The following is a 22621-nucleotide window of genomic DNA, read 5'->3' as shown; positions in this document are numbered from 1 at the left end:
CCTCTCGCTTATGATATTCTTCAACTGAATCTGTGCACACGGGCCGCCTCTTGTTTCAGTTGGCACGATATTCGATATCGCAGTTTTTAGGTGTTTAGAAAATTTTGAGTCTGACAGTAGTTCTATACAATCTGGTCATTCATTTAAAGAAAAAAACAGAATTTTCAGAGTATCATGTCGATTCGTACAGTCCCACATGCTTGTATATACGCAAAAGGATTTATTCCCATCACAGACTTTTACGACGTAAATGAATTGTCTTCTCACAAGCTCATCATACAGCTCGCAAAGCCCAATACTAATGTGAATGGGGCATAGTTCCATCCACGACTACCCTTTTAAACACCATGCTCACTTGCTTCTATGACTGTTGTGGTTGGTTTGTATTACTGGCAAAAATGAATGGGACTGGAGTTACGCTTTCTTTTGTATTATTAAGCGCTTGATCTTGGTCATACCGCAATTTCTAGATCGACTGCCGTTCAGTTGGCCAGTGTTAGCAGGAATAAACAGAACCACAAAGAAATATGGACAGATACAATCGTTTGCACCTTCACCGGAGGCTCACCTGGAACCCAGCTAAATCACTTTTGTCATGTTTCTAAGCAGACGAATGTGCTAAAGCAGACCGTCAAAAACAAACCGGTATGCAAACGAGTGTATTTATCGAAATCTGTCCAATTTGGGTACAAGTAGAACATCATATTGACGGAAACTCGAAGACTGCGCCAACCCGATTAGCCTCTGTGAGGCCAAAACTGGTCGTGCGCTGTCGAAGAGTTTTCAGCAACCTCATGAGTAGTGTATTGCTTCCAAGGTAGAAATATGTCGCCTAAGCAACATATTTAGTCTACTCTGGACTCTGAATGATTGCTCAGAGAGTGGTCAAATAATGCGTCACCCTCCTAACATGCTAAGTGGCACCAAACATCAGATAAAGCTATCGGACAGATTTGATCGTCAGTATGCAGTTAAAGTTTCGAAGATTTTCCATCCATTTGTGCGAAATTCAAACACATAGATTAGCATTGAAAAAGAACACGAGTTCGTACTTAGATATTGATGTATGGTTCCCAAAATTTTTCTCTGCACAGAATCAGGCTATTCGCAAATTCTGTAAATAAGCGGAAATGTTGAAACAAACTTTGCGGCTATCGGGTACCGATTTGTGCCAGCGAAACATTTCAGCATCTACATGCCGCGCATAATGGAGCTTGTTCCGACAACCGGAGCAATAGAGAACGGGGAAAACGAACAATTATGAAATATGCGGACACTGCATTCACAGGAAATGGTTTGGTTTTGGTTCCGCATTTCCAAGAACCCTGGAGACTCACCCAAATTGGCATGCAGCACAATCAACGCAACCAAGTGGAGACACAGTCTGATGCTTTCCATCACGTTCAGTTACTGTTCAACCTGTGCACGCGCTTGAAATATACACCAACCTGTAGCCCCCCACGACCTTTTCCAGCAACCAGTTGTTGACGTCAGGATGTTCGCCAGGCTACTGACACGAATAATTCGTGGCTTTGACAGGTGACAGACAAGAACCTGGCTAGTAACCAGATCAGTTTGTGTTGAATAAAAGTGACAACTGAGAAAACCTGTCTGCTCTAGTGAACCATACGGTGCCTACTTGCACCGATCGATGAAAGATTGAATCATGTTTGAATTCTTGATCAACATAAGCCATATTACATTGTTACACGGTAACTCGGGACGAGTTATTTAGTGAACGTCAAACCTTCGACATTTATTTAAGGGGCGAAGTAATGCCGACGAGACAGTCGCAACCGCGGGATGATCCTCGGGTGCAGTTTCCAATGCCCAGCGTGCTCCCATTTAGACAAGACTCGCTCGAGTAATTGTTTAGAGCAAACTCAATGGATTAAACAGGTGATTTTCGGTAATCCCTCAGTGTGTAGCAGTATTACCATGTGACTATACTACTCAATGATTTTGGGGCATATATTCTGAACTACAGACGTATAATAGTGTGGTAGTCTCTGCTTAACTACGTAAAGTGAAACGAGTGTATAACCAATAGAATGTAAAGCTACGGTGTCACAGTTTTGCAAACAAAGTATGTCCATCTCCATATTGTATCACTATCCGAAGCGGGAGCCGAATTGCACAAGATCACGGGTGTCTCACTGATGTACAACCATGTGAAATTATATGTAATCGTCCAAATGGAGATCCCCCTGATGAAATCCCTTCCAGTATCCCTGCAGGATGATCGGCTCGAGTGTTACTCTGTAAATTTCCCTGCATACACTGCGAAGACCGGTTCCATTAGATTAGTCATCCAATGTAGAACGTGACCCACTCTCAGGTAACATCTCAGTGGTAGACCTTATCCACTGAACAAGTTCGACAACTTGAGTAACATGATGAACATCCATCCATCGCAAGCGGAATTGATAGTCACCAGTGCATTCATTCTACATTTTTAGAAAAGAATGCACTCCCATACTCCATGGAATCCTGGTCCTGGAAGTATGCGTCATCAACGGGCTCACGAGGGTTTGGCAGGACCGCTTCTTTCGGGCCAACAATATGTTAACTAGGCGATGGACGTCATCGCATTTTGTTTTCAAGGTGTACTGCAAATTAGTGGTGAAGTGATGGCCGGATGAGTTCACATTCACCCACCCAGTCTGAATGGAAGACCCTCCCCAGCGGCACTGCAAATGTGGGCTAACGCCGTTTCTCCTGGCACAACACACGAACCATGTGCCGGAGATGACGGTTTACCGGCATTTTGGGAGCAACCGTGCATCATCTCGCGTTTCTGATGAATCAACAGTAACCGATTTTCTGAATAAATGAACAATCTGTTGGATGTGCTTTGTGCAGAAACGCTCCGGCGCCGTGAGGATTGGTTTAGGTAATCGATAGAGACCAAATGCGACGATTGTCGAATCTCGGTGGTCTGAACACATGACGTAGCGTTTTATTTTGTTGCCTGGATGCTGAAACGTGTGGGGTATTTCGAATAGAATTTTACCTCTCGCAGGGCTCTGATAATGTGGTCCACTTGGAAGTTATCTCTTCGACCGCCCTCGAATTTTCGATCCAGAACTACAAACGGTCAACCTTGTGATGATCTAGTTCTAACACATTTTATGATTGTGTCTGAATTCTTGTGGATAAATTTCAAGCCACCGGTTAATCTCGGGATTTCTCATAACGTGGTGTTGCTCAAATGATTGACCACAATTTGGGTGGAGGAGGGTGAAAGAAGGAAAACGTGAAAGTGTAAGAAGGGTGGTGTCAGCAGTAGCATGCCATGTGCTACGCATGCCGAAACACCGTCTACCGAGACGAGTGTTATTCTCCGTGCCTCCTTTAGGATGCCGCAAACCGCGAGGTGGACAGCACATGACTTGGCAGAAAGGCGTCAAAGAGATCACGAAGAGTTTGGGTGCTGTTGGTGTTGTGCGACTTCCAGGATGGGGTCCCCGCGACCCCGTCTGTGCTTAACTGGAGATGTTGCAAGAAATGGCGGCTAATCGATGTCAGTGGCGTTCGTGCTATCAGTTTATTTCCAGATTGGAGGTGTAGGCATCTCTTTTACTACAAATATATATATATACATATACATATATATATATATATATATATATAGACATATATACAAACTAGACGAAACTTATGGTTGTACGGCAGTGAAGCATCAGTGCCAACACTGATGTTGCTGTCTTTGATGATTTGATGATGACTGACCAGACCTCCGTGTGTGTCTATGCAGACCGTTACTCGACGATTCGTCCGCCATTCGGAACAGTTCTTTTTTGCGTGAGTAGCTGCCGTACCCTACTGAGGCACGCGTCTCTCAAAAGTGTTAATTTTTTACCGAGTAACCCACAGCACGATATTCATTCTAGGGATTATTACAACACTCTGGATTTTGGGAGAAAACCCCTACGTGATAAGTACAAAAGGCCCTTAACTTTAATGATTAGCATAACGCTGAATGCTGTAAATGTGCGTGTGTATCTGAGAACTTGGTGATATTTCCAGACATTTCACATTCCGACAACGTGTTTTCTGCACGAAAGGGCTGATTACGAACGGTTTTAGGACCGGGTCTAACAAAAGCCACTGAGTCATTTAACAAAATGGACACCGCGCTGTGGAATGAATTTCATACTGGTCACTGTTGCCCTGGCAACGACTAGGATGAATTAAAAATACCCGATGTCTACCACTAGAAATATGGTCATTGACGGCCCTGACTGCATCACGTTCTTCGCCAAACGTCTTTGAATCACGATTCGTCTAACCGAAGGCGTTGGACTTGATACCGGCGGGTAGTTCAACCCACCTGAAATACAAGACAGCTTCTCTCTTCTCTAAGGGGAATACCTCTGGCGTTCCTCGTTGGCCTCTCAGATCACCTCCAACACATAAGCCACCTGGCAAGAAATTGACCAGCTGAGGGGTTAAGCTCTAAACAGCCACAACGTCAACACTTCGTTGATTACCATTGTTTAATAAACTCCCAGTCGGTGTAGGCTTCGCGGAGCGCGTTCATAGCTAGACCGGTTAGGAAGTAAGCTATCGCCTCAAACCAATACGCTGAGAAGTATTGGCAAGTGGTAATAGAACCGTATTTTTGATAAGCACAGGATGCGAAAAACAACATGGCAAACGTTTTAAAATGGTGCACGCGAGTGAAAAGTTTCCGGCATCTAATTCTCCGCGCGCAATCTTCATCCATCAGTAGGACGCTTCCAAGGATATACTCATATATATATATNTCCTGAGGGAATCAAATTCTACGATTATTTTCAGATACAACGGCATTTAAGCACTATGGTAAGCCTTTTAACCATCCAGCTGACAGGTTTCGATCCTTTAGTGTAACACATGCTCAGCACAAACACGTTCTGACGTTCCTAGAGTTCTCTTTGCTTGCAAGCGCAAACGTATCCCTTCGTGAGCCATACGGTCATGATTTCGTGCCGTGCCGTGCTCCGATCTGCTTGAAAAGTTGGAAGTTATGTCCCGTCGGAGGCTTTCGAACTTGGATCTAGAGAGGCTTGAATACAAACGATCAATCTTGTGATAGTCGACATGTCTAGTTCTAACACATTTTATGATTGTGCGTCTGAATTCTTGTGGATGAATTGCAAGCCACTAGTTGATTGCGGAATTTCTCGTAACAAATTGGACAACGTGTTGTCCAAGGAAGTTTATTCTGATCATCGTTGCAGAGACAGTGACTTAGTGGGTATTTCCACATCGGCATCTAAACGGCAAGCGAATTGACAGAGCTGACTGCTAACAATAGCAATACGGCCAGTGACGGCCTTGATTTCGTCAAGTTCTTCCCAATATTTGGCACAAACGGATGGTGAAAATCGCCTGTTACTAGGTTTATACACGTTCCATCTCGTCTTCTATTCTCAGTTGAATCTTCACTCTATTTGTTTTGGTGGATTGTAGATTATATCCCTTTAAATGATTTCTGAAAAAAACCAACCGGTAAGAAATTCAAACCGGTCATCCTCTACTGGATCCCCTCTGGAGTTCTTCCTTGGTCCTTTCCATCACCCAGGATATCCACCATATAAGTAGTCTGACAAGAAAATGACAAGCTGAGAAGCGTAGCAACAGTCATTCTCCTTGACAATCAATATTTTATGGATCTTCAGCATCAAATGGCCACCCAGCCAGTGTAGTTTTCTTGTAGCTATCAGGGTCATATCACAGCACCGATGTAAACGTGTTTCTCGATTCGCACCCACTTTGACCCACAACTCTGTCGAATGATTGCACGAGGCTATATGTACCATGTCTGTGTGGAAGGGATCCGCCGTGACAGGCATCTTCTCGGAGATTTGGTCAATACTGATGTTCCAACGCGCACGGCTCGTGAAATGGTGAACTACCTGCTACTTCCGTATGAACTACTATCGTTCATACGGAACGATACTAAGAAGTCGACCTTCAGCATAGCCGCGGAAGCTCCTAATCCTTCCCCGTTCCAGAATCTTTCTGGTTGGTCACAACTGATCCATCACTTTGAACTATAAACTCACCACCGAACCAGTGATTCGGCAAACATCCCATGGCAGTCTCTCGTGCGTCTGGAAAATTTTTTACAAAATTGCTCGAAGATGGCACAGGGATACTGGAGAATCTTGCACAGCAGAATAACAGATGTATGGACTTTTGATTCTCCTCTAGGAATCAGCGGTGAACATAGGTAATTTTGTTTGTATTCCCACTACTCACGAGTAGTGTGATTTACGCACGTTTATTATAGCGTCGTTCGTTTTCTTGCTGCTGTCTTCCCCGCTGTTTCGCTTCAACCTAAGGTCTGCTTATTCTTCAGTAACCGACGTCAATATTTGTTGTCCGTCATTGGTAACAAGTTCGTCTCAGTTCTACCCATTCACGAGCGTACGCTCTGACAAAACCGATCAACCGAGCTTCGAGCTCCTTGGATGGCGGGCAAGCGTACTGATCACTACACCAACCTGGAACCGGGGAATCTATTTTTATACTACCTGTTTACTGCATCTGCCAGATAGCTTTTGGCAAAACTCGCTTTAAACGGACCTAACCGCGCAATCTGATTTGTCACGTGACACGAGCTACCGTGTCGCGCCACCAACCGAAAGACAGTCCCTTACATCCCAAAAGTACTGATTGTTTCTGCGCCGCTATCACACTTTACGGCCAACGCACATTGACAGACTGGCCGTATATGTATGTTTGTGCACTGTTCAGCACTTTCTTGTTGTAGCTTCAATAAAGCCCTCCTACTCCATTGACTATTTTCCGCTCCTGTTGATTGGGTCATTATTGATGGTCCTCAATACATCGTCTGCTGCCCACGTCTGTCTGCTCCTTTTGTCTACTGGCTAGTCGCATCGTCCTATAAGATCCACATCGACCCAGATCATACATGGACCATCCCGTGATCATTGAGAATATCCCTCCCCGTACATGAAAACTGGCATTTCTGGATGTCCTTATCACAATGTTTTTTCAAACGGGGTCTAGAGAAAGGTAGCTCTTACGGACGAAATCCTTAGCTGTTCAAGCAATCATCCAAAATGCCACGAACAAAGCTGTCCGAATGGACTGAAACGCACTACGATCAAAGAAAAGTTCTTAGAACAAAAGCATACCCCGGAAACTGAGTATAGTGGATCCTCAGAAATGCCTACGCGACTAACTCAACAGCACAAAGAGAGGGCGAAAGAATTACCATCTATGCATCAAAAACACCTCGGAAATGGCTACAAGACCATCAAGGCAGCACAGTATGAAGGTAGCCTACAAAGCTGGGAACGCACTGCGGAAAGCCCTGACAAAACTTTGAGAAAAATTAGGCACAATGACGAAGACCGATAGAGTACAGATGGATCGATGTGAAGATTGTGACTGGTGCTACATGGAACAGACAGGAAGCCTTCTACCCAAACACATGAACGCAGACTTTGCGAACAGTTCTGGCTCCGTGCACGAATCCCACTGGAACAACCTCTACACGCTAGTGCAAGCACGAGCAAAGAAGAGATTTGATCTCGTAGAAGCGTGGTACTTAAACCAAGCACCCATCAAAAAACATACAGAAACCGACCGGATCCATCAACCACTAAAGATAAAAGAGCTGGATGAACACAAGAGTCGAAAATGCGCGAACAACCATGGGAGATAAGCGTAGAGGAAGCAGGTGGACCCAACTACAAAGCGATGTTCAAGCCTACCGGAACGCAATTCAACCAATTAATTAGAGAAAAAATCGAGTAAAGAGTGAGAAATATCTTTAAACAGAAAGATAGTTCGATAGCGATAAAACTGTGGAAAACAAAAAACACATTCATTCAGGCAAACTACAACGCAAAAGATTTAGAACAGACCAATCAAGCAGAAGAAAAAGCACTCAAAGCAGAACATGGCGAAAGAACCAATAAAATAACGGGAAGCTAGATTGCGACGTAACAGAAATCGAAATTTGATCAATAAGACCAGGTCTTCAGATGGAACCTACACAGCCCACTCAAAAAAAATCAGGGAATACAGGTTATGACGCAACCCAGCTCGAAACAGCCAGTGGGATTCCCCTTCAGCCAATCACTGCAATCGAGATAATCTAGTCTTTGACAGCTATATAAACTCAGGCAGGCAGCGAGGTATTGCCCACCCAACCGCGCATTGAAGTCAACTCGACTGATGACGGAATAGCTGCAAGCTGATTCGAAACTCGACGAGTAGATCAATGGTCGTCTGATCAACCAACAATCAACGCCCCTGAGCTACAAATGTTCTGGGACATGTCCAACTTCTGGGATAATTCCTTGAAGATGCGACTTCGCGTATCGCCTAGCAAACACAGGTACCAGCTCACGGGGCCAAGCCAAATCTGAACGTAAATAGGAGCACAAAAGAGGTCTATCACCATTAGGTTGATCCAGCTAAGTGTAGCGCTTACTGGAACAGTGCGTGTGAAGGATGCCCAAGATAAGTTACATACACTCACGTGGTCAGATGCGATCGACGCTGACCGCGGTGTAGCCAAGTTTACCTATAGAGTAGATGCGCATGACAGAAGAAACCCAGAAGTTTAACATGGATGTGTGTTGGAAGTGCTGACTAAATGCCGATTTCTGCAAAAGTTAACGAGGCTTATCTAGGATTTGTAGGTACAAATGTGTTGCTCAAACGGTACCACCATTCGCCACTGAGGTAAGTGATTCAATGTACACAGGAATCAACAAAAACGCGTAATCCATTGGATGAACATTCGTGAGGTCAACAGATCGATAGAACTGCCCTTCTGAAGACAAGACTAACTAAATGCTATTATCCCCGACAAAAATCTTACTACTCAAGTAACCTCCAAGGAATCAGAAATCAATAACGTTCTTTTCAAGATGCTGAGTCGCAGCTGACCTCCCACACAGCTGTTGGCTGCCAGCTGGTGGACAGCCCAAAGTTGCGATAGTGAATGCGTATCTATTTCGTGTGGGTCCGTGAATCCAAAGGAATTCGATCGGTAAGCACATGTCTTCTAAAGGCCATCAAGGTGGTCGAGGTCGAACCCTGTTCTTTTCTCGTTCTGACGTCAAGTCATATCGGTTGAATGCAACTTACACAATGAGCCTTTCAAAGCTCTTCAAGATTTCGGTGACATGAATGCTCTTCAAGACAGCACACCTTCCACCAGAACGATGATTGGTGCATTACAACGTGAGCTTTCTCTGCCCCTTTCTACCAACAAAGTTTATTCTCTTATCGTGTGACAAAACGGCTGGTAAGACGCGTGAATCATTTGTTTGCTCAAAACATCCATAGAACGACCGTGGGGAAAAGAATTCTGTTCGAAAACGAACTACTCAAACGAACGCCTGAGTGACAAACGGAAAAGTGAATAAAATCCGCGGTAAGAAGGAAACACAGAGAAGTTACCAGGCTTCATATAAACACAGAGGTGAACGCATTCAGGACTATTTCAAAGTGGAAGCACTTGGAGCATAAACACGCACTGGCGCGAACTTGGCGCAGCCCAAGTCATGTTTGTGTTGTACCAAATTGAAAAAATAAAGTGGATTGAAAAGGACAAAAAACGAAAATGATCGCTGGTCAAGTAAATGAAGACAAGACGAAAACGTGATGCTAGCCGTGAAAGGTTCCGGACGTGTAATAGCACAGTGACATGGAACGAGGAGACCTTCGGGTGGAAAAGTACCGAGTGGATTGATGAATGGTTGGCTAGCAAGACTACGCATCGGGGTAGATAGCTGACCACGGAGCCCCTCTCTCCGGTTCATACAGCGTGTTCTGCTCGATCGAATCCTCTGTACGCGATGTTCCACACAAGTTCTGCAGCCGATTCAAAAAGCCGTTTCGAAATGAAGCAGCGCAGTTGAAAGAGGGCGAAGAGGACGAAGACTTGACGGAATGCATAAACGAGTGATGGGATTTGGTTTTCGTGGTGGAATCAACCGGGCTCGAGTTACGTGATTCAGATTGCATGGAACCTACCGCCTCGCCTGCCGTGAACGGTTGGGATAGTCGAAAGGAACCTGAGCAAAGTTTGACAGCAGAACCCACGGTGCCCACATGTCCGCTGGGTGTGATTTCTAACTGATCCACAAGGTGTAGTGTCCCGTTCGGGGAAATTAAGGAGCACGCGGAAGATTGGGGGGAGTTTTGTGGGCTGGGGAGTATGTACACAGATGAAGGACGCCTAGGTGCCAGTAGAGTGGTCATGGGAAGCCGGAGTCTACTTGATAAGGTTTCCTTCGGTGTCGCTGAATTGATTTCACTGGAATTCCGCGTACTTTTAGAGCAGCGTGTGGGGGCGTTCAGGTGACTGACAGCCGAACTAGATCGAATGTGATAACGACTAACCTTCCCGGTAGCACTGACCGAGACAGGTCTAGAAATGCAGTGTTCTGCGAGGGCTGTGACTTCATTAGTGGCCGAATCCGTGCGTACAGAACTTCCAGCAACTGAATGTGTGTCAGCAGAGGTTGTAAGCTGGAAGACAGATGAAGCACTTTGGTCCTGTGGTCGGTGTCGGCGCGTAACGCCTGCAGATGTGATTCGCCGCTTCCGCAAAACACTCTTACCATTCCCGTGAGAGGATCCACTTTGAAAATCTGCGTCTGAGATATTCAGTTCCTACAAGTGCATCAAGTAATCAACGGAAAAATCATAAACTCATTACAACTGATTATTCTGGAGAAATTCAAATAAACGAGTGTAAAAATCGTACACCGACCATACAGTGAGGGATAAATGCCATGGTACCGCCGCTTGGGGCATCATAAGGTCATCTCGATACCGACCTGATGTTATCAAGATATTAAGTTAGTCGTTGACAATGTAAGCATTACAAGCCAATCGAAGCGCTTGCCACTTGCAGCGGGATTTACAAAATCTCATAAGGTCATCTCGATACCGACCTGATGCTATCAAGATATTAAGTTAGTCGTTGACAGTGTAAGCGTTACAAGTCAATCGAAGAGCTTGACACTTGCAGCGGGATTTACAGAATTTCAGTCATAAAGCAACGCTTTCCCGTATCAGGCATGTGACCCTTGACCTGAACGGATTTTGTACTGCTCTATATCAAGTGAACACTCATTTTTGGTTGTTGGTCTCCTGGCAGAGCGTGACGGCTGGATTGCAAGGGTCCATTGCCAATCGAGGTGAAGTTGTCAGTGATAGAGGCGAAAAAGTCAGGATGTGAGGGTTGACATCAAATCCTGCACAGACGATGTCAACTCGGTTGGTGATGAAACGTTTGCAACCCAACTGACAAGCTCAGCGAACACATCAACAGTCATACAGCGCACGCGAGCTACCCATATTCGGCAACAGTGAGCACTCTTGTTTCTAGACTGGTACACAAGCTGATAGTCACCCGCTGTACGTTATCACTGAGACCATAAACTTGGACCGCTGTCCATAGGTGGTATCGATTCAAGGCACCACGGACGTTGTTAAGCGTCAGTTTTTCACTTCAACGCAGAGGGAATTATTTAAAAAGGCATGCTCATCATCGACACAGGACACAGAGGTTCTGGGTTGATTGGGTGACTTTGGGAGGTCCTCGCAGCTCACAGATTATAAGACTCCAGAGTGGCAATGACGGTTTATTTGTGTTCGTGGATTCCAAGAGGTTTCTTCAGGGTTTGTGAAGATCTTCGGGGGTTGAGGATCAGTATGAGGCCGTTCAATGCTCGAATTTCAAACAGACCATGACCAGTTTGAAGAACGCGTTTGTGCCTGGCCCAGCAGTCTGCAGTACCTAAAGACTGGGCCGCATGTTCAACGTGCGGTGCCCATTATGAAGAAGACACTACGGGCCATACAGCAGCCACGCTTGGTAGTGGCGAAATTCTAGCCTTCCTTTGAGCCATAAGTAAAGAGTGCTATATCTTCTTAACACCGCCTACTATCAAATATTTAGTAGTAAGACGAGTAAGAGGTTTTCAGCTAGCCATGGAGGTCGACAGGCGACTCAACGCACAAGGTGGAAGAAAATAAATGGACCGTATCCAAGGCGGAGAGGAGAACGACTTACCTCTAAGGAGCGGGGTGTCAACCAAACACGGGGGATAGTACGCTCGATGAACGGGAGCTTGGCACCCACGGAAGCCAGTCGATTGATCCACTTAGGAAGGGACGCACCACAAAGAATCTGTCGGAAAAGGATAGAAGAGTAAGCCACTACATGTTGCGGCAATGTGCGCTGACCCAAACAGAGATGTTAACAATAGAGGTCCATTTTNTGTGCGACAACAATTTTAACAAATTCCTCTTTCCCACTAGACAATTTTAAAATTCAACGCCACGGCTTGGACGAGGTAATGCATGAAAAGATGGGAACTCACGAAACACCCCAAAAGAGGGTTCAAATTAGGACTAGATAAGGGTGGAGTAAATGGCTGCTCACAAGTTGCCATCTCAATTCAATCTCGCAATCGAATGCAGCACAGCTCTGACGGTCACGCACCGTGGAAAATCGACTGGTAACACGTGCAAGGTAAACTAAACTCATCCACACTCACATGTATCGTCGCACAGTACAGCGGTATGCTACACTTAGTGACTCATCTAATGCAATCAATCGGCAATCACTTCATCGACATTCGATTCACTGAAACAATAATTCATCAACTCGATATTTAAAGAACAATCAAGAATACCGTGTGCGACCCTTGGACGACCTAAGCCAGTGGAATCTCCACAAAAGCGTGCCTTCTGTCGTCCAACTTAGGGATTTTCTAAATTTCAACGTTTTAAACTGCAAAACACAGTAAACGTAATCCTGTAAGTCTTGGGCTGTCAGAGTGTTTCCAGCAACTTTATGAGTAGTGCATTTCGAATATACATGTATCGCGATATCCGGAATATCGTAACAAGTGAAACATGAGGCGGCCTGGTGCAGCACATTCAATTGAGTAAGAACATCGTAACGGAGAGGTTCATTTGGATCATAGGTGAGTCAGCAAAAGTTCTATCCTTTCAGATAACTAGCAGTGTGATTTTGAAGTTTCAATCGACAATTCATCTTGCAGATCAATGATCAACAAATTGTAAGTACCGCATTCGTGACGGGGTCACAAGTGGCACTCAGGGAGCAGTAAACTCACGACAAAATAATGTAAATTGTCTAACTGAATGACGAGTGGCATTTTACCCTGTCTATGTGGGAGTTAATCACACTTATGATCAGCTGTTCATGACCCGAACCAAGGGGTCACGGGTTCGGATCGCTCTAGACATTCGCGAGATGGGAGACACATAGTCGCTCATCAACTTACAAACACAACTTCAAACCGGGCACCCCGAATTGCATAGCAGAAGTGCGACAAAGCATCTGCTCCTGCAAAGCAATAATCACTTTGGCCGTGTGCCCACCTTGGACTCCACCATAACACAGTCACCTTCCAGTCGCTCCTTTCGGGGTTCTCCTGATTCAAAGGAGACCGGTCTCTAAATAAATTCAATGTTCGTAGGAGTCTACAACAAGCGCTCCTCGGCAGTTTATTTTTCATTTAGCTATAGCACCTTTTCGGTGCCTAGCTTCCATGCCATCCAGAGGTTGTACGAGGGCTGGGACACTGCCAGGTTGCTCAAGCCTAGACAGGGGGGTTCGAGAGGCAGAGTTCGGGTTCGAACCACGGACCTTCCGGTCAGTAAATTGGCGCGCTAACCACTGAACCATCTCGCCCATCCACCGTTCACTTGGATTGGAAACGGGTGCATTGCGACAAGTGGTTTCGAGTACAGATTCGCATAATGGTACACATATAATACAATATATTACCGTATAAAATATATACAATATGAAATTGTACATAATACATAAAGTGTGATAATAACTAAACAAAAAATGGCACAAGGGAGAAGATATGAGGTCTAAAGGTGTGGAAATATGAGTTCAGTTATATCACATAGCAGGAGGAACGAATGGTCGGTCAAGGCGGCTTTCACGTGACGTCACTGATGGCGTAACTAGATGACGATCACTCCGGTCGTTGTGAATGCGTTTTGAGGGAATGGTTGAGTGGTGCTTAGTAAATCCTGTTGAACGATTCGGCCCAGCTGAGAGAATGATCCGTATCGATTATATTAGCCGAGATCACGATTGTCACGTGTTTGATCTATCGCTGCTAAGCCATTCACTGAGGCGGGCACCAAGTTTGGGCCACATTGACAAACAAAAGAGGAGTTTTAGGCTTGTACCTTGTCGTTGATGTTGGTTTTGAGCACGTGGTCACCAGTGCAAGGAATAAAATGTTCTTTTTAAAGTAAGGTTGAGCTTACGGAAACTGTCGCTAGAAGTACACAGGAACCGACGGGATTCCTGTCCTTTCCCCCGTTCTTACTCTGTGTTAAATGTCTCAGTGTGAATTCATCCGGATGCTCAATTTTCTTCAAGGTACAAGAAGCAGAATTTGCTTCGTTCTCGGCGGCGTCATTCGTGCGAATTCTATGGGACGAACAGGAAAACTGATTCCTCAACGGATCCCACAGCATGGCTGTCAGCTAAGTCCCATACTCCAAATGGGCAGTTCATCTTATCACACAGCTTCTGGTCGTTTGAAGGGCATAGTTGGAGCAGTCCGAAAATAAATTTGTGCCCGTCGTCACGGTAGAGTTAATTGACTCCATTCAAAATGTCACCCTCAACAAAATGCAGATGTGCTCCTTAGATGCTTCACCCCTTTTTTGCCAAAGTGCTCTTATCTCCATCCGTGATGACATTGGCCAAGCGCCGAGCACCCTCAATGGCGCTCGTGCATCCAAGCTATCGCTTTCATTGCATGGCCCGATCTTCAGACGAGGAGGTGGAGTGGCCAGGGGATCTTCGTTCGACTGCATCACCCTTTCGGTGTCTAGCTGTCATTCCACCCGAGGAGAGTACGAAGGCTCAGGTAATGTCAGGATGCCCAAGCCTAGACGGGAGAAGTCGAGATGCGGAGGCCGGGTTCGAACCACGCACCTTCCGGTCGGTAAATTCGTGCTCTAACCACTGAGTCGTCTCACCTCCCATTTATCTGAGTAAAAGTGAACGTAAAATTTTAAGCTCGGTAGTCGAACAGCTCCCACCCTGAATACGCTATGTTGACAAAACTTTTGGTCTTTGATCCAAATGCTACCACCTGGGGGCTACTTCGCTCTTTCACCTCAGCAAAACGAGTTCGCAGATGAATTCGTACTCAGACAGACAAGCACGGAAACTTTCGAAACTACTCAGCAAGATTACGAAAGCTTCCCAGACGATCACGTGAAAATTGGAAACTTCCGTGCCTCGGACCTTGGGATTCACTTCAATGGTGACCGTTCGGACTCCAATGTGTCGCACAGTATTCGTGCTTGTAACTGTACTTGCCAGGTCAAATTTTATGCGAAGCCATTGTTCTTTTGCCCCAACTGCGTGGAACTCGACTGAATTGTTGTACGAACGTCGACGGAGTGTGCGCACGTGGTAAACTCTGAGGACACCTTGCAGTTGTCAGCCTTTCTGTGTTGGTACAACTAAACTGTTGGCCAGCTGGCCGATGATTCGAATGACCTTAGCGAACACCTGCCTGCAATGAACGAAAGGGTCACTCTAATGATGATTCCACCAGCGTACAAACTGTATTTGTGTGCGTCAACAAATCGGTCAGCATTATTGTGCCGAAGTTCATTGACGACCCTGTGCCAGACAAATATCCGACAGCCTTCGATTTTCAACTCTAGGCCAGTCTAATCGAAAGGTGGCAGCACACATTCTTGTGACGTTGGTTTTCGAGCGGTGCATTCCAGTGGAAACACGTCAGGTGATGCAAGATTACTCAGAGCACCACCAGTAAATGTCTCGGTAGCCTAGCAATATGGATTTGAGTTGGCTGAAAACGAGCAGGGTGACCTAAACGAAGACCGGGAAAAGATGAAAGCCAGCCTTTGAAGTCGTCTGCTCATAGCTGCTTACACACCCTAAAGAACGCAGGATCTCGTCAAGATCAGCTGGTTCCATTGATGCCAGAAAAACCATACCAGGAAGAAACGACTAAGATGAAACGCACAGATGCTGGACGGTGAAAAGCTTAAAGTTTGACAGACAGTGCGGGTGGATGGCGAAACACTCGCACCCCTATTCCAGCTAATCCAATCGGTCGACTGGTCTGAGGAGCGCGGGTGTTAGTGAGACGAACTCCGAAGATGGGATGTCAGATCTTTCACAGAAACCGTTCAAGTGACCCGAATTGGAATGTGGCGACCAGCTCAATCAACCCCTATTCCAGCTAATCCGATCGGTCGACTGGTCTGAGGAGCGCGGGTGTTAGTGAGACGAACTCCGAAGATGGGATGTCAGATCTTTCACAGAAACCGTTCAAGTGACCCGAATTGGGATGTGGCGACCAGTTCTCTCAATCAACAGTGGGATTCCATCCAGCCTTGACTGCGTAATGTTCCCATTTCCATTACAGACAAACAGAACAATTTAAGGTCAATCAGCTGATTGGGCAATCGCCTCCACCAAGATGCTATTATCCCCTTATTCTCCGTATCCCCGGTGGTGAACGAAGTTGTAACAACTGAAGTCCCTGTACTTTAGTCCGCGGTCTATAGCTGGAAAACGGAACTGGGATGAACACGTTGGTTTGTAAATTGATGATTGATTCTTCCAATGGAGACGAGGTAACGATAAGCCGATGTGAGCCAACTGAAGAAGGGCCGTACACACACGCCACAAGACTTCAAACCGAGAAAAAATCACACTAGTTCACGCCGAAGGAACCGAAACACTTACACAGCTGTTGAACAACTGTTTTGTTTTATCAAATGCGAGACAACAAGTATGTCACTCTGCCTTGGACGACAACCTATGGACATTCGATGGTTGTTGACACTCGTACTCTCCTTGTTGAAAACGCAGTTGACCAACAGGCCTTCGCTGCTGAATAGTTCCGATTCATCAATTGACGACTGCGACTCAACCTTCGTTTGCAGACCGTCGGGTACCAATCTCACCAAACCAGTTGAATGGACGGCTGATTCCTCAACGTCACTAAGATTGCTACCGGTCTCGTCGGGAGCAGTACCTGAACTGTTGTATACGTCAGTCTGACGCTTTTGCTCAGCACAGTACGATGAAAGGCTAGCTTCAGCTCGAGCGTCACAAGCAGCTACACGAGCCGTAATACTCCTCGCGTGTTCAAAATTCCATGATCATCGATCTCTTGAACATCTTCATCTATGAGGGAGGTTCATCCTGTGACGTGATGAGCTTTCTAAACTCACTTAAGAAACAGCGTCTACCTGGCTTCCGTTAGTGGTGATCAAGTGGTTAGAACAGGGATTTGGCGCAGCAAAATAAAATGATCAAAATAGCCTAAATGAGAATTTCTCGTGAACTACGCTCAATACCAGTGGCCTAAAAATAACGCCACCAGGCGCCCACTAAGGAACATGTTATGATCCAAATGACTGGCAGACATTAGGATATAGCCTGTTACCCGGACTTTTACTTCAAACGTTCACTGCGTATCGCGACACATTCACTATTGGCATCACGTATTTGGGCTGATATCCACCTACTTCAAGCACAGTCAAGTGGCGAGTGTTACGTTTTAAGGGGTTCAAGAAAACTCTCAAAGAGTCCAATACCGGTTCCGCTTTACTGAGGGCTTACCGGTTAGAACTAGTTCCTGAAAATCTACCAATCTTGTTTCTCAAATGAAAAAAATTAAACTGAATATCAATATGGACAAGAGTTTCACTTGCGACTTTTATTAACGCTGTTAATCAATAGACAGGTGTACTTCTCCAAGTACATCCAAGAACGAAAGAAACGAATTCGGTTCCAGAACGGGCCAGACGAGCAGGATGACTGTACAGAAGATTTCAAAGAACCATATGGGGGAAAATACTTCCATAGTTTACATATTTTTCCAAATGAAACAGGGGCTCCATTATGTGGGCCGTAAAGTTGGAGGTTGATGTAAATGCAGGACGCGGTTGAGAATTGATCGAATCCCCCAATAGTCCGATACTAAATTAGAAATGAGTGTATACCTATACATAACATGACCCTGTTTTCCGAAGTATGATAGTTGATGAAGTTCTTATTCCCCGCTAGCCTGGGTCTCGGTTATATTGTGGCCATCACCATTACGACAACACTCTCTGATAGGGAGAGAATGACCAGTGGCGTAACGGAATAAATTTTCGGAAGGGAAAAATTCACTTTGGCACCAAGCTACTGAAGCTAAAGGTCTTAACGACAACCCTTTAAAGACTAAAGATATAAGGTTTACAAAACAAAGCTAGAACTGTAATGCGCCAACCAAATCTACCTGAACTGTTGCATATGTCAGTCTGACGCCTTTGCTCGGCACAGTACGATGAAAGGCTAGCCTCAGCTCGAGCGTGACAAGCAGCTACACGGGCCGTAATACTCCTCGCTCGATTGAGCGTGTTCGAAAATCCATGATCATTGATCTCCTGAACATCTTCATCAATGAGGGGGTAAACTTCGTCCGATTGGTTCGGTAAGCGGGAGTCATTGTTTTCCACTGGGGGGCGGGAAGATTTTATCGGATCAGCCGTAGCCTGTTTCAGTTCTCGAGATAAGGTGGACTTGAGCTGAGCTAGAGAGGCCAATTCATCTTGCAAGGATTTGATTGGCTGCATCGATCGATGAAACTGCCGCATACTGTCCATAAGGTGCACAGAAGTACCATCGCTGGTAGAATCCAACATTTGCTCAAAATTGGCTTCGGAAATCGCAAGACGTTCTTGTAATTCGCAGTAACGATCCAGCTCCGTGAGATCAGAAAGAGCAATTTCGTCTCGCAACAAATCCGCACGCTGTATCAGGGGGGGACTGTGACATCGACTTTATCATCAGTGTTCTGGGGTTTCAAATGGCCCATTATCCATGCCGTTGAGGGCGAAATTAGTTTCGCTATCCGATTCACCAAGGAAAAGGTTGCTGGGTGGTTTCGATACTTTACTCTTTTTGGCCAGGTTTTCTTGCAAAACTTTAGTTTTGTTTGTTCGTTCACGGAGCAGTGCTTCAATATGCTCCTTCTTAGTTTGAATGTTCTGTAACTGCTGATCCAACCGTACAAGGTCCATCATTTCGGACCGATGCTCGGAAAGGAAACGAAGGAAGCCAGAAGAAACTTGCAGAAATCGGATAACTCAGCAAAAGAGGCTGTCAAACTTTGGATATCTCCTTCACCGTATTCTTATCAACAACTACTCGCATTTCTGTAACAATCAAACACCAAGCAGGCAGTTTTATCCGAGCAACGAACTGGATTGTCTTCAGGAGTAGTTCAGGCACAGTTTAACGCCTCGGTTTTGCTGGCTTGGTCATTTGGGGGCGGGATGGTTCAAGAAGTTGGAGCGCGAATTTACTGACCGAAAGTTCCGGGGTTCGAACCCGACCTCTGCCTCTCGATTTCCTCTGACTAGGATTGGGCAACCTGGCAGTATTCCAGCCCTCGTGCTTCCTTCGGGTGGCATGTCAGTTAGGCATCGAAAGGGTGCTACAGCTGAGCACTTTTTTTACTGCACAAAAACCGTCTCATGTCACAAGTGGCACGTAAAAACCGAATTGCGGTGCAGTGTTTCGGGAATTGCGTACATTTTGGCTCCAAGTAGGACATAGGGTTGAAGGAAACTTGGAAACTGAGCTTCAAAAAGGATGAAACCGGTCGTGGGCTGTCGAAGTTTTCAGCAACCTTGTGAGTAGCACTTCTCCCAGTCAAACCCGACCTCTGCTTCTCCCCTGTCTAGGCTTGGGCAACCTGGAATTAAACCAGCCCTCGTGGTGGCAAGGCAGTCAGGTACCGAAAGAGTGCTAATGAATAAATGAGTCGCAAGACTGGTTTGCATAGTATATGCAGAAGAATGGTAACACTATCCCTCTGACTTTTTTACGCAATACTTAAGATGGCACACTCGGAAAACCTCTTTTTGTGTTCATACGGAGGGGTTCGAGCTTGGGTTTTATTAATTAGACGGAAGAGTTTGTTTCTTCGACTACTTTTCTCCATAGTTCATCAGGATGCATTGTTGCATTGAGAAGCTCTGCTCAGTCGGGTCGAATTGACCAGACAGGAATAGGTGCAACACCATTTCACCCGGGCTTGTGGTATTAACCAGGAACAGGCCGAGCGTATTCAACTGCGTGTCGCATAAAAAATCTTTAGCAACTTGATTCAACGTTCCAGGAGAAACTTTGGTGAGCCCGTTGAGGGATAAGCATTGAGGGCCAAGTGTGGAAAAACCGTATCCCCCTACGTTTGGACTGACTCTGCTCCATTCGTTTCCCCATGACAGCAGATCCGCTGGCAAACTGTCCGGTCACCATGTCCTGCTTCGTTGAAAGTCAGTAGTCTTACTGCAGCGATGGTCCTTCTGGGGTGAACAGTCATGCTCTAAGCGAAGTATCATGGAAAAGGGCATAGGGATTCACCGTACACTCAACGGTTGATGGTACACCCAGAAATGCCTCTTATCACACACCACAACTATGAGTGCTAGGCAAAAACATTCCATGTCGTTTGGAAGAAGCACTCCTCGGAATAAAAATCAGCCATGTTTCCAAGATTGCTCGGTGGGAAATTTTGCAGGATACCTAGATTCAGGCCCCTGGAAACCGAAAAATCTTCAGAGAGCAATAAGATCCGGAAACGTCTATACCTAGATTCAGGCCCCTGGAAACCGAAATCTTCAGACAGCAATAAGATCCGGAAACGTCTGACAGAACGGGTCGTGGTACACAGAGATTCGCCTAATACAGGCAGTCCGTTGGACTCAGAGAGGCTGACCCTTCCGGGAGAGGTCACTGTGTAATCTCCCATTCAGCGACTTTTACCAGTGTGAACACCGATATTACTTAAATTTAAAGTAGAGAGTGATTAGCCCACTCCGTTTTGTTGAACGTACAACAAGTTCTCTCATCAGGATCGCCCTTGCTGATCAGAGGCACAGTTGGTATTCGACACCAGTCAGTTTTCAGTTACAAACTGTGTATCAGCCAATACGGTTTAGTTCACCAAGGGTGAGGAAAACGGAATAAAAATCAGCCATGTTTCCAAGATTGCTCGGTGGGAAATTTTGTAGGATACCTAGATTCAGGCCCCTGGAAACCGAAAAATCTTCAGAGAGCAGTAAGATCCGGAAACGTCTATGACAGAACGGGTCGTGGTACACAGAGATTCGCCTAATACAGGCAGTCCGTTGGACTCAGAGAGGCTGACCCTTCCGGGAGAGGTCACTGTGTAATCTCCCATTCAGCGACTTTTACCAGTGTGAACACCGATATTACTTAAATTTAAAGTAGAGAGTGATTAGCCCACTCCGTTTTGTTGAACGTACAACAAGTTCTCTCATCAGGATCGCCCTTGCTGATCAGAGGCACAGTTGGTATTCGACACCAGTCAGTTTTCAGTTACAAACTGTGTATCAGCCAATACGGTTTAGTTCACCAAGGGTGAGGAAAATAAGTGAATGCGATTCCAACGTTGGAGGCAATAACTCAAGCAGTTCGCCAATGTTGAATTGATCTGCTGCTCCGATCTGGCAGAGACCGAAAAGGCTGGTCAGCGACACCGGGCCGAGTCGCTAACATCTGGACGACCAAAGTGCTCTGCGGAGTAGCTGGAAGACGGGATACTCTCGGGACCGAGATTGTCCGGTCCGTTTTCAAAGGGCGACTAATATTCCGAGGGAGCGGGAAAAAGTAAACTGCTTTAAAGGAGTCTCCGTTCGAGAAGACCAATGTGTATGTGAAATTACCTCAGAATGACTGATTGTGACTGGATAGTGACCCAGAAAGAAAAAAGGCATACCCACATCCTTCGCTCACCTGAATAAAAGAGTCCGAGAAATGGTTGCAGTTGCGACGAAGTAAGTGGTACTGATCCCCACGATACTGTGGCCCCATGTCTTCAAGTATGAGCGCAATATCAGTTTCGGTGAAATCAGTGTGTCCGACCTCGATGGTAGATCTGAAAATCGAAGGGAAACTAACACAAAATGGAGAACGAAGAAGGCCACCTGGAATTAGAAAAGCAATGGCTTCAATAAAATAAGCCTGGTGTAAGGCGCAAAGGACATATTAGAACTGTTGCAGAAATTCGGACAGAAGACCACACGGTGAAGTTAAAATAATCTGAAATCGCATGGGCAAAAGAGTTCCGACAAAGGACTATGAACTACAACAACGGCAAAAAAATGTCTGATGTCAATGTGGTTACCTTAAATTCGAGAAAACATAGCGTTCGTTTAGTCACTTTGCTGACTACCGAATCTGATATTGACCCAATCCCCCCCCCCCTAAATCACAGACAAATCGAAAGAAGTATACCATGAGACTGGTATACAGACTGGTATACGGACTGGTATATGCAGACGACGTCGTTCTCATGTTCGAAGAGGAGGAAAAGGCGCAAGTATTCTAGGATGAAATGACCAAAGTCATCCCGTCCTTTAGTATGCATTTTGCACCCACAAAGTGTAAGGTCATGCTTGTGGACATGCAGTCACTGAACACGCCACTTACGATCCAGGGAGAGGCACTGGAAGTTGTGGAGCGTTTTACGTATCTTGGAAGTTGTATTAGTTCTGA

The 22621-nt window shown here is 45.7% G+C and overlaps 4 protein-coding genes across 4 annotated transcripts in view; 3 read left to right on the top strand and 1 right to left on the bottom strand.

The window, feature by feature from the left end:
• Positions 1–3488, top strand: part of T265_15242 (hypothetical protein) — a gene marked incomplete at both ends in the record, with an annotated part of 13343 nt that extends 9855 nt beyond the window's left edge. The window contains one exon of the mRNA XM_009177202.1: positions 3359–3488. Within this exon, the coding sequence (XP_009175466.1) occupies positions 3359–3486 (128 nt within the window). The remainder of the gene's footprint in view (positions 1–3358) is intronic.
• Positions 3489–5780: 2292 nt separating this feature from the next.
• T265_10739 (hypothetical protein) lies at positions 5781–6047 on the top strand (the record flags this gene model as incomplete). Its single annotated transcript, XM_009177199.1, has 1 exon — positions 5781–6047. One exon carries the CDS (start codon positions 5781–5783, stop codon positions 6045–6047), a length of 267 nt encoding a protein of 88 aa, XP_009175463.1.
• Positions 6048–9280: 3233 nt separating this feature from the next.
• The window catches only part of T265_10736 (hypothetical protein), a gene marked incomplete at both ends in the record, with an annotated part of 36402 nt that continues 23061 nt past the window's right edge, over positions 9281–22621 (bottom strand). Inside the window, 3 exons of the mRNA XM_009177196.1 lie at positions 9281–10653; positions 12062–12178; positions 21860–22001. Of these exons, the coding sequence (XP_009175460.1) occupies positions 9748–10653; positions 12062–12178; positions 21860–22001 (1165 nt within the window). The remainder of the gene's footprint in view (positions 10654–12061; positions 12179–21859; positions 22002–22621) is intronic.
• The window catches only part of T265_10738 (hypothetical protein), a gene marked incomplete at both ends in the record, with an annotated part of 17844 nt that continues 9967 nt past the window's right edge, over positions 14745–22621 (top strand). The window contains one exon of the mRNA XM_009177198.1: positions 14745–14999. Within this exon, the coding sequence (XP_009175462.1) occupies positions 14745–14999 (255 nt within the window). The remainder of the gene's footprint in view (positions 15000–22621) is intronic.

This window comes from Opisthorchis viverrini (genome assembly GCF_000715545.1).
Source record: "Opisthorchis viverrini unplaced genomic scaffold opera_v5_399, whole genome shotgun sequence".
NCBI classification, from domain to species: Eukaryota; Metazoa; Platyhelminthes; class Trematoda; order Opisthorchiida; family Opisthorchiidae; genus Opisthorchis; species Opisthorchis viverrini.
This window is presented reverse-complemented; position numbering and strand designations above follow the sequence as displayed.